General features: G+C 35.2%; 1 protein-coding gene across 3 annotated transcripts in view; it reads left to right on the top strand.

Moving 5' to 3' along the window:
* Positions 1 to 12,864, top strand: part of LOC145660693 (uncharacterized) — a 56,612-nt gene that overhangs the window by 18,381 nt on the left and 25,367 nt on the right. For all 3 annotated transcript variants that reach the window (XM_081726042.1, XM_081726041.1, XM_081726043.1), the window contains exon 2: positions 9,221 to 9,473. In XM_081726042.1, the coding sequence (XP_081582168.1) occupies positions 9,335 to 9,473 (139 nt within the window). In that variant the 5' untranslated portion in view covers positions 9,221 to 9,334. The remainder of the gene's footprint in view (positions 1 to 9,220; positions 9,474 to 12,864) is intronic.

Below are 12,864 nucleotides of genomic sequence, written 5' to 3'. Positions count from 1 at the left end.
CGGGAGCTCATGTGGTTCGGATTCCACGTTAATCAGTAGGTCCACGTCTCATATAGCCTCGCTGCTGAACGGGACGTTAAACCCAAACTCAACTCAACTCAACAAACCCTAGTGAAAGTGAACTTTTTTTTTTAATTGAGACGGGTTTTGCGCAGAAACACTGTTTTCTTAGCTATTATACTTATCCTAATATAATTTTCACCAAGGGGTAAAACATCATGATTAAAATACAATTTTGAAAGATACAAACAATCAGGGTGGATTGATTTAAGTCAAGATTTTAATCACTTGAATTTTTTGATTAAAAAAACGTTGATTTAAATCAAATTCCCAAACAAATTAATTTAAAGTGAAAATAAGTAAAATTCCTTTCCGTTATGTACTTTCAATTATGGAAGACAATAATCATAATACAATGAGTCTCAAATGTATGTACAGCACAGTATAAAAACGAGTGTCATCCAGGGGATGATTAAGGAAAATCCCGTTTTGAACGGGTAACGGGGGAATTCTGCTTTCTTCTCTTCGTAACATAAGGTTTTTAAATCGTTAACTATTCCACCGGGAAATCACCGTGGACATTTAAGACAAAAATTCTTTTATGTGTGCGTCTGTTTATTTGTTCCCAGATAATAGGGACGTGTTTAGAAGGGTCCGATCCTCTCCGAAACTTTTTTTTTTTTTTTAAGATTTTATAACTTTAGGTGAAATTTATGTATTTTTTTTTTAATATGCCAAATGTCAGTAACTTTTGTGAAAAAAAAAAAAAAACTTTCATGTTGATAAACGGTGCTGTATTTTTTCCTTTATGCTTGAGAAACATTGTTTGGAATTAATATAGGTTAATGATTGGGGATTAATTCAAACTTCAACCACAATACCTTCACTTAAATGGCATAATTAATATTTAGTACTAATTCCTAATGTTTTTTCTTCAGTTCCCAACTTGTATTATACGAGGAGGAAGATTTAAATTTAAAAAATCTACAAAAATGATTATTTAATATATATTTCACCCTGAAGAGAATCAGTTTATTCCAAAAGGCAGAGTATATGTAGTAATTGTATATTGACTGTCCTATTTTCAATGTAGACTAAAATGTGGCATAAGCGTTGGGTTTAATTAGTAGTTATTGCTTTCGAACGTGAATGATCTTTTGTGATGATAAGGTTTTATCTGTCTACATCATGTTACGTCCTGAAGTTTTAGTTCTAATTGCAGGGTTTGCCCGCTGGGTTTTTGACCTTTTTGTTAGTATATTATTTGTACAACTAAAGTAATCACATTGAAAGTGATTTTTAACAGATATTGGACTTTCCTTGAGCGAACTAAATGCTTTCACGTTAAGGTAAACAACAACATTCAACTTGAGACCTTTATAAAGTTCTAAATGCACTGAATGAATAAAGAAACTTACCTTAGCTTGAGATAATTATAGAACAAATTAATGTATGGATTATGCTTATAACCTATTTGAAGTAAAATATACAATTTTGTATCTTAAAAATACTTTCGTGAATAGAGTGCTCGCCGACTCGCGAGACGCTGAGAAACATTATTCCTCATATTTTTGACGGATTTAAGGCCATAGGTGCCAGAACTACTAATAAATATGTAAAAACATTAGTATTATTTTTACCTTTGATAATAACAAGTATTCTTCAGTAAAATTTGGTTTTCCAACAACAATAGTTAAGTTCAGTCATTTGATGCTACTCTTTAAATAAGCATTCTGTAGAACCAACACTAGCAATAGCGTAAAAATTCTTGTCAAATTTAAGAAGCTTAATGCTCGAAGTTCCGAAGGCTACGTAACGCTTACTATTTCAAGTGCTGAATTGAAAGTTCGTACTAGTGGAAATTTCAATATGCGTTAAAAAAAAAGCTGCATTTTCCAGGAAAAAGAACGTCGTGAAAGAAGTGCCCGATAAATTTCCGCAATTGAACCCACAAGCCAATGGACTGTACTTCAACAATAAAACTATTTTACGCTGAAAGATATTTAATTTCAATTAAGACATTTTGAAACATTTATTTTATAAAATATGATTTATATTTTTGTTAGCCCTAATTATTTTAAATTAATTTTCGGGAAAGAACAATCTTGCAACAAGTGCTCGGAAAATTCCCGTAATTTAACGCACAAAGTATCGGAAATGAACTTCAACCATAAAATCATTTATTTTATAAAACTTGAATTATATCTTTGTTTTAAATTAATATATTTGGTATTCATATTTGGGGACGTTACTGAAGCTCCTGGGATGACTAGATCTACATTCGTTCGTTTGTCTGACTGTACCACACACACTACAGGGTACAACTTTCGGTTTTTTAAATTGAAGTTTTCAGGATACAAGCACTCTAAATTTCCTGTATATATTTTGGCATCACACCAATGTAAAATTTCAAAATGGCGGCCATGTTTTTTTAATAGCGGATATCCACGCTACATGGCCCGGTCTTTTAAGTCGAAATTTTCAGATTTGAAGCACGAGACACTTTAAAACCTGTGTATATTGACAATGGTCCAACGTAAAGTTTCAAAATGGTGGCCATTTTTCAAAATAGCTGGTATCCACACTACAAGGTGAAACTTTCGGACTTTTAAGTTGAAATTTTGAGGGTGGAAGCACGAGACATTCTGAATTTGCTGTATATATTTTCTCCGCGATCCAAAGTAAAATTCCAAATGGCAGTCATTGTTTCAAAACAGCAGTGAATAGAAAATTGTGACAAGTTGTGACAATGATAATCTTGAAATATAAATCACATTTTAACAGGAATATTTCGAAAAAAAAAACACTATTAAACCCGAAAATACCTATATGGGCCCAGGTGGGTTGGGCTTTTCAAAAAACAGGAGGGGGGGGTTCAAACCCTGTTTAACTGTTAAGAAAGTCTCAAGACGAAACATGTCGAACTTAATACATCATGAGAACTTATTTTAAATAAAACGCATGAACTAAACTCCTGATTTATACATGATGAGTAAGGGAAGGCCATTTTAAACATATTTTTACTACGCTTACGAGTAAAAGTATTATCTAGTATGTGTATGAAGGAAAAATATTGGAAAAGGTTAAATATTAAGATGCATGTTTATTTTAGACATTAGAAGGTTATTAGGCTGCATATAATCTAGATGAAAGGTAAATTGGATTTTTTATTAAAATAACCACTAACCTGCAAAACGCCCATACGATGCAATGCTTCAGAAGATCACTTCTTCCTTTGTCAAATCCAGAACAAATATCGAGGTGTCTTTAAACTACTCGGCTAATTCCACGTCGTGTCACCCAGACCATTTCATTCACCAATTCATATTTTAATGAAAATTCGTGCAAAATTTTTCTTCGTAATAGTTTGTGAGAAATAGAAGACGAAAGAATTTCAGGCATCCCTATCATTCTTGAAGCTATCTAATATTGCGTAGAGCATAACACAAAAAATCATCTCAGTATGTAAGCACTCAGGTAATCATGAAGTACACGTTTGATTGGTGTTGAAGTGTGAGGGGACCTAGAGAAGAGGAATAATTGATAACAGAATCATTCATTTCAAAATGGAATGTTTAGTAATTTTCCCCTGTTTCGTATTCTCTCTATATATAAAAGGGATGTGTGTATATGTGTATGTTCCATCACAACTCTGGAACGCCTGGAGCAATTTCAAGCAAACTTGATATACGTGTGATTTATAATCTCGAAAATAAAGCAGTATTGTAGTAGTGAAGACGTCTCACATATATGCCGTTTAGGCTACCGGAGATGGATGAGTAATGAATATGAGTTATAAACTAATTGGTAGGAGCCGCTCACTACCAGTAGTAAGGCGTTCACCTCCTGCGTGGAGTGCCTGGTTTTATTTTAGCTCCTGTCAAATAGACTGTGATCAACAAATACCGTGTGCGTGGGTTTTCTCGGGATTCTCCCGTTCTTCCCATTTTCTTCATTTCACCACTTCGTTTATTATGTGAAAATTAAACTTTAACCAGCTGTTTACCTTTAAGAAACACTTTTGTGTGTGTGTGTGTGTGTGTGTGTGTGTGTGTGTGTGTGTGTGTGTGTGTGTGTGTGTGTGTGTGTGTGTGTGTGTGTGTGTGTGTGTGTGTGTGTGTGTGTGTGTGTGTGTGTGTGTGTGTGTGTGTGTGTGTGTGTGTGTGTGTTTAAATCTGAGTATGTGTGTGTGATCTATATTGAATCATTTGTAAACTGGCAGTGCAGATCAGAAATTTCACAACAGGGAATACTTCTGCTTTTTCGAAAATTCTTTCCCAGAAGTTGGTCCGTCTGTTATTCCCGAATTTTGTAATCAAAGAAGCAGCAGAAAGCCACACATTGTGGAATTACACTTGAGTGCGCATCAATCCTTCAACTGGGTTCTTTTGAGTAAATTTCTAAGGTGGGGTTTGCTGTCAGCGAATTATAAGGGTGGGTTTTCGACGGACAGGAATGATACTGGTACTGTGATTCCAGGAAGCAGCGTAAGAAATTCTTTAAGGACACGTACCGAGGATGAGCATAAGTAGTCGTTGAAACGTATGATGAAAAGCTAATAAATACGATTCCTTGAGTAAGTTCAACATTGTTTTAGTCTATTATTTTCACTTTGTTTTACCTGAAGGTGTGATATTGTGACCAATCTTACAAAACAGAATTTAAATTTTCTTAAATGCTTAAGAAGTTCTAAATATTTTGAATGAAGTTACCAACTTAATACGCAGTGATCTCATCATTATGATAGACAATATCTTCAATATTTTACACCGTTACAATCCGGAGAGTTTTTAATTTTAATTTATTTTATTCTGTCGAGAGATATGAAGAAATCTAGACAATTGACGGAAGACACCATTTTCTGCAATTTTAGTATGCACTACAGCAAACTCCTCAAATGAGATAAAATCTTCATTTTCTTGTAAGCAATCAGTAAATAAGACCTTACCTTGTCTTTAGGAAGAAAAAAAAATCTTTTCGAAACTACTTCGATGTTCTCTGGCATCTTTCTCAATGTCACAACTGTGCTATTAGACTGGTAACATTGGGTGGGTCTCTTTCATGTTTCTATTTGATTTAGGAAGAAGAATTTGTTTCGAAACCCACATATACACGCACACATTACGGAAATGAAAAGAACAGCCCGGAAGTATCACAATCTTTCAACTCAGAATTTAAAATCCCGAACAGAGAAGTAAACATATTTCTCGACCTCCTTACCCAGGCATTTCATAAAAACTTTAAAAAATTGAAGATAATTTCTGATTAAATTTTTTAGTAATGTTAGTCATGAGATTTGAAAAATTATTGTTAAGATACAAGGATTCTATCAATTCCAGGAATCTACAGTTATTTGTTCATATCTATGATCTTATATAGGCATAACTAAATGAAATATTTCGTGACAAAGAGAGTGTGAGAGAGAGAAAAAGACAGTAGGGAAACAAAGAGTTTTCTATCTTGAGGAAACTAAATGTCAAATTGGAAACATTAAAGTGAAACATATCTTTCTTGTAAAGTTTTTTCAAGAGGCCGCATTTATCAGATGCTATGTTTGAAAGTGACGATTGATCTTACTTATTTCTGTGAGGAAAAGGGCTTCCACAGAAGGAAGAAGCTTAGTTGAGGACATTGATAAAGACACCAGAGAGCATCGAAATTGTTTGGAGAAATTTTTTGCTTACCGGGTACAGGGTAAGATTCTTTTCTCTTAAGTTACTCCGTTTCTCTTTAGAATTTGCTCGAAACGTTAAATACCAGAAGAAAATATTAACACCCGTACATTCAACTATCCCTAATAAAATATTTAATTGTTTCTTGTAAGGGATTTTGAGCCATCTCCCCAAACTTAATCTTTATTTTATGTGATGGCGAGTATTTTGTGCAGTCGTATAAAAATGGGTTTTATTACTAACGGGATTTGGTAATATTTTTGGTGTGGTGAAACAAAATTCAGAGGAAAAGAAATATCACGAATTAAGATTAGATTGCGTGTGGAACAACAGAGAGCACAATTATTTAATTTACAATGAAAGGACAAAGGAGTAAAGCGGTCATGAGTCGGAAATCGAATTTAGAAGTAATTATAATTTATGACCATTATAATTGACCAAGATGTGAGGTAGGTAAGGAGACGATATACGTCGTAGTTACAAGAATAGACGAATTTGTAGATGTAGGAAAGGCAGATGAATGGGACAAAGAGAAGAAGAGATCAGGAGCGTCATTTAGGGTGGGCAGAAGGGGGCAATTGCCCCCCCCCCCCAAGAGTTTGAGGAATACATATACTTTAATCGATTGTCTACTAATATATTAGTACAAAACGCGAAAGTCTTACGTCGGTGGTGCTCTTGCCCCCCCCCCCAAGCGAAGTCCGAAATGACGCCCCTGGAAGAGATGTTGGTTAAAGTTTCCCTTAGAAGTAAGGATACTGTTGGCAAATTGAAGAAGGAAATTACATAGAATTTCAACTAGATCTTGAGATTTTTATGAGGAAAATTTCAAGAAGAAAATGATTTAAAGAGAAAACACGAATCAATACCGACGTTCGTGTATGACATTAAGAGATGTGAGTTAAAGGGCTTAGCTGCTTGCAATGATGTGAACAGACTTCGAGGGAAATGGCTGAAATTCAGGTTAAATGTAGAAGAGACTGCGTAGATTCTATATTCCAAAGCAAATTGTCCTAAAATGGATGAAACAGGGTAAAAAAAAGTTCGAAACATTAACATTAAAGTCAATTGAAAACCAATGAAAAACATAGCTCCTCCACTTATCTCAAAAAACAAAAGAGAAAGATCACTGAAAATCATCTTAAGTATAGAACAGACTATGTAGATTCTAATTCAAAAAAGAAACTGTTCTAAAATGGATGGAACATAGTCAAAAATATCACGAAATATGAACATTAAAGTCAATGGAAAATTGATGAAAAAAGAAGTCGTTCACATACCTCAAAGACTAGAATAAGAAGATGGCTGATTGAAAGCTTATTGCAAAAACATAATGAGAAGCTGTAAAACGATGTATAGCACGTAAGGTAAGTATGAATAGAATATTGTCGAAAGTTACGTTGTTTGAGTAAAATCAGTAATAATGATAAAGTACATGCATCTTCTTCGAATTACCAGGGCGCCCCACGCCGAGGTTATGTGCTTGAAATATCTCACATCTTGATCTGGAATCTCTAGACTTGATTTAGCACGCAACGTGACTTTTTAAACTGATTACGTAACACAGACAGTCTGGTGCTTATGGCAAACCGGATAGGTCCTTTACCGAAAATAAGACTAAAACCGTTAGCATTAACAGTTTCGCAATCTTCCTACATCGATAAATGGAGGTAATTTGTTAATGGACACATATTTATAGAGTAAAAGTAAGTAATGGCCTTTGTCTAGAAAAAATATTTCTCGTCGTTATATTATTTTGATTCTCTCTGGAGTCTTCCGAAGCAACTTCTCTCTTGCTGATATTTCATTTCATAATTATTCATCCACGTACAGGACATTCTTGAACCATCAGAACATAGTCTGCCAATACTATAGATAAATTTTTGTGATATTGCTGGTAGATCCTTACACATCTTGACTCACGACATCTGTTCTTGAAATTTAACTTTTAAGCCACTAATATGGTATGAAAAACGTTATTTATAGGAATAGGTAGCAGAACAAAGTGGATAAAACTAGAATAGAATAAAATAGAATATATTATTGTAGCTTTACAAGCAATAGACAACGTCGAAGTGAGATTCATAAAAAAAAAAAAGAAGAAAAAAGCATAACATACAATCTGTTGATGGTTAATACGATAATAAACAGCCTAATAATAAAAGGACACAGTTTCTTCATTTTCACTGAACTCTTGAATCGAGTAAAATGGATTCACTGTTAACCAATCGTATAACATTTTTTTATACCCTTAACGGCAGTTCTGTATATAGATTGTTAGTTTATTAAACAACTTCGGTTCTACGACTCAGTAACTATTTTTTCATCTTCGAAAATCTTGTAAGAGGCACATCAATTTTCTTACATTATCTAGTTTTATATGTATGTACTTCACCTCTTTGTGTTATATTAGCGAGATTTTGCTTAGGTAAAGTAACACTTGATAAATATATAGAATAACTACTCTCATAATCTGAAGCCTGATAAATAGAGGTTTACAGTGTTCTTTTTCATGTATTCCATCGATAATCGTGACAGCTTTCTTGTGTAAAACTAGAACATCATGTGCGTGACTACTGTTACCCGATAGCAAAATTCCATATCCAATTATACTATGAAAAAGTGCAAAATATGAATTTCTCATGTGCTCAAAGATGAACTGTATCTTAGTTTTCTCAACAGAAAGAGCACTCAAGAGAACTTTGTACATACATATTGGTTGACAAAATAAAATAAAAGGGAAAACAACAAAGCGAAAGAGGAGTGTTAAAAGTTATTTATGAAACACTGTAAACTAATTCATATTTATACATAGCACAATGGATAACTTTATAATATTCCGTTCCTAATATGTAGTGATACATTAATGTTTAAGTGTTACATACGAGAATAGTAGTTGGCTAGCTTTTGTAAACTGTCTGAGGATTCAGTAACAATAATAAAAATAAAAAAAAATAAAAACTTGTTTTAAATTATAACAATACATTTACTATTTCATACAAAAATAATAGAATAAATAAGTTTTAAGTTGAACAGACCATGATCGAATGGGGTCATCAGATGTTCCGCCCTCTATTGATGTATCCGAAACAAGTAATGAACCTAATGCCGTTGAGATTCTACCTGTGAATACCACACAGTGTACATCTTCTGATATTAGTGGCCCCGCGTGACGTAGTCGCTAACGCTTTCAACTTTGGTGCGAGCGGTCCCGGCTTCGATTCCCGGTAGGGACGCTTGGTCGAAAAGGTGTAACAGCTTTTTCAGGATAGCCATCTTGTGTGAAGTTTTTCCTGGATTTCCCCTCATCCACACCAGGCAAATGCTGGGATGGATCTGACGTCATGGCCCCAGGCACCTTCCTTCCTTTCCTTTCATTTGATAGGTGCTTGCCGAGGAACGTCATCCCTCATATGATGATGAGCTAAATAGGCATAGATGCCGACAGCCTAGAAATCTAATTTTTAATCCTAACCTTCTGTCATTACTCAATACATTAAAGTTTTTTAGAAATTTGTCACCAGTTATTTTTTTAATTATTTTTTCAGAATGTTTATGGAGAGAATACCACACTAAGTCTACCTGAAGGGGTAAAAACTAGTTCCTGCAGCACGTAATGCACGTTGTGTTTATACAGAAGGCACGAAAGAGGCGTAAGCATCATGAAGAAAATAACTGTTGAGTTGCACCCGAAGACTGAAGCTGTACCTGTTTCCAAGCAGAATGAGCGAGGGACAACGCCTCAAATCTCAACGGGGGAAAACGGAAAACATTCTTGTACACGATGGAATTATGAAAAATGTAAGTAGAACTGATATTAAAGTGTGTTCACGTCTACTCTTTTTATATCGCCTCCCTCGCGAACCTGTATTGACACTTAATTACGTCGATAATAGTTAAATTTTAAAATTAGAACTTCGTAGAGGACGCAGCGTAGGATACAGGTGAAGTGTTTCTCCGTTGAAGATGTTAGCTCAAAATGCTTTGTTGGCTGCAATAAGACCCGAAAAAGCGTCTCAGTGAACGTGACGCGTGGACCTGTGATACCCATTTTTGGGTATCACCTCAGCTACTAATTCAGGCCGCGATACCCATTTTTGGGTATCACCTCAGCTACTACTTCAGGCCGCGATACCCGCACGGAGGTTTCACTTACTATTTGTTTCTTGGATCAAAAATAATCTTTGGCCTCAGAATGTTATACTGTATTTGTGACCCGGGGCCAGAGAGCACCATGTGCTGACAACAATGGCGTGAAATTGTCCTTAGCATTGTTGTAATAAAAGAATTGCTTTCTTATTGTTTATAGTGAGAGAATTTTGTTTATTTTCAAAACAACTATGTATTCATTTGTATGGTAAGGTAGCTAGTTGACGTTGATTGAATTTTGAGAAAGTAAAAGAAGAAGAAGAAAGTAAAGCATTACATTCTGTGTTTGAGATACCTTTTATGTACAGTAATGTACTGATAAGTGTATTTTTTGCTTGGCCCCTCGATGTGCTTCACACAATTTGATCTTGGCAGCCAACGTGTTAAATCAAGAAATAAGTTTAGGAATGATTTTCAATACAGATTCAGAATTGTAACGATTTGTTAATTCAAATTATAGTACTTTCAAGTAAACTGAAAGCAGATTTCGTAACTTATATAAAAACATGAAATTATTGTTTCTTACACAATAAATACATGCAATAACGTGGTATAGGATGTTATTAAAACAAACACATGGAACGATCAGAAATGATCCGTCACTATCTTCAGATACATCTCACACTTTTAAGTCCACATAAATGGCCCTAAATTCTTGACAGGGCTGGCACAAGGAAATACATTTCCCCTTCGCTCCGGCGCAGAGAGTAGGCGGAGGACTTAGTGGTAGGAGGGCCACCTCTCATTCGAGGGATCGCTGCTTGGATTCCAGGCCATGTGAGTTTGTGGTGAGCAACATTGTGTTCCCGTGGATATTGTCAGTATTCCCGCTTTTCCCTCCATAGACGTATTCCACCAATTCTTCAGGGTGTCCTATCGGTCACGAAAGTCATGAAATCAGAAAACGGTCATGTAAGTCAAGAAAAAGTTACGAAATTTAGCCGTCTGGATCACGAATTTTTATCTGTACAGATATAAGTGCAGACCGGAAAATTTTGTTCTATAAAACGTCAAAATTCACCACCAAAAATGTCTATGGGTGGCTTTAGACGCTACCAAATCGCAAGCAAAGTACGTTTCTATAGCATGGATGAAAATTCGGCCTAATTCGCACCTAAATTCTCACTTGAAAATGTTACGAAATTTTATGGTTTGGTAAAGAAAAGGTCACGAAAAAGTCACGAGATTTCATTTTGAGATTTTAGTAGACACTCTGTTCTTTCATGACCATTCCTTTTCATGACTCATCCATGTTCTTTGGCCTAAAGGGCATAACCGTTAGACGTTAAGTAAAAAAGGAAAAAAAATAAAGGATTAAGCTATCTTTACTTTGCCACTAAACAAATACATAGAGGTATATAGAGAACTAGCTAAGGAATGGGCATTACCAAATTCTCACTGCGGAAAAAAAAAAAAAAAAAAAAAAAAAAAAGCAAGCAAAGTCTTCGAAATATTTTTAGTAAAAAAGGAAATGTTTTAACTCTTAAAAAGTAAGCTTTTTAAGTGTAGGGAACTTTAAACGTGGAATGATTTACACTTGTTCGGATGGTTTATATAACTTGAAACTTGGGTTCAAGTCTAATATCTAATCTCTGAGTGAACTGAAAGATCCAGAACTGAAACTTTGATCGGATAGTGTGCTCACCGAGAGGCATCATCCCTCATATACGTGACGGGTTACATGGCCTTAAATGCCGACAGGCCAGAAAACTAATTCTTCATTCCCCTAATTTTCGTTAACTGTATTCTAATATTACATCATAGAAACTTTTGCGTTTTTGCTCATCATTACTTTCAAGTAAACAAATAATAATTTTGTTTGAAAGAATAATTGAAGGAGTAATTTGGATAAGGGCGTATCGACCTATTTCCGGTAAAATGATATATACATATTTTCTACAAGTTTGAGCATGCCCGTATGTGTCTAGGTGGTGTTGAGGTAATATCTCTGCTCCGTAGCGAACGCCTGTCTCCAAAAATAGTGTGTGAATACGTTGGTTAATTGGATACAGGCGTTTGTTTTTCTGCTTTACTGAAAAATTGAAGAATTGCTAGTTACGCCCTTATCCAAATTTACCCCTCAATTATTACATGATATTTATAATTTTTTTATTTTTAAAAAATTGTGACATGGAACAACAAATAATGGTTGCATGGATTACGAACAGAGCGTAAGAAAAGTTATTAACAATAATTACCATTAAGGCGCTTGTATCGGCAGTTAAAGCAACGAAAATATGTAAGTAATTTCATAGAGAATCTTGGATAATAATCGTTAACTCATTGAGGAAAAATATTCTACATAATTGAAATCTTTTGAAAATATCGTTCATAACATTGTTATTGGTCAGTAAAATGGAATGTAGTGGTTTGGATTATTAGAAAAATAAGTTAAATCAAGATAAGCTATGGTAAAGGCAGTAGAGAGGATCACGTGAAATACGAGGGAGGAACAGAAACCAAGGTTACAAGGCCGATATTTCTGGAGTCTGTTAGAGGAATGAGGAGTGTGCGGTAATTTTAACACACGGAGTTGGCAACTCTGCAGAGTTTCGTCTACACGCCATCTACAGCGCTAGTTGTATGTAAACACAAATGGTGACTCGTTTGGAAAACTGATCTCACAAAGAAGTGCGCTCAGTTATTCGATTTCTGTCGGCGAAACATGTAACCGCGGCTGAAATTCACCGGCAGCTAGTAGAGTTTTACGAAGAGACTGTAATGTCTCGTCAACATGTCGCAGAATGGTATCGAAAGTTTGCGGCTGGTAGAGAAAACGTCACCGATGAGGAGTGCAGTGGCCGCCCCAGCACGACATCAACAGATTTAAGCACAGCTCGCGTGTGGAAGCTGATTATTCAGGACAACAGGAGGATATTGTTACGGCATCTGATGACAGAATTGGGATTGTCATTCGGAAGCACCTAGAAGGCCGTCGCTTCGCTTCAGATGTGGAACACTTCGTGACAACATGGCTGAACACGAAAGCATAGAATTGTTACCAGGAGGGAATCTTTAAACTCATCCCACGTTGAAATAAATG

This window comes from Thermobia domestica, chromosome 9 (assembly GCF_964235325.1).
Source record: "Thermobia domestica chromosome 9, izTheDome1.hap1.1, whole genome shotgun sequence".
NCBI lineage: Eukaryota > Metazoa > Arthropoda > Insecta > Zygentoma > Lepismatidae > Thermobia > Thermobia domestica.
This window is presented reverse-complemented; position numbering and strand designations above follow the sequence as displayed.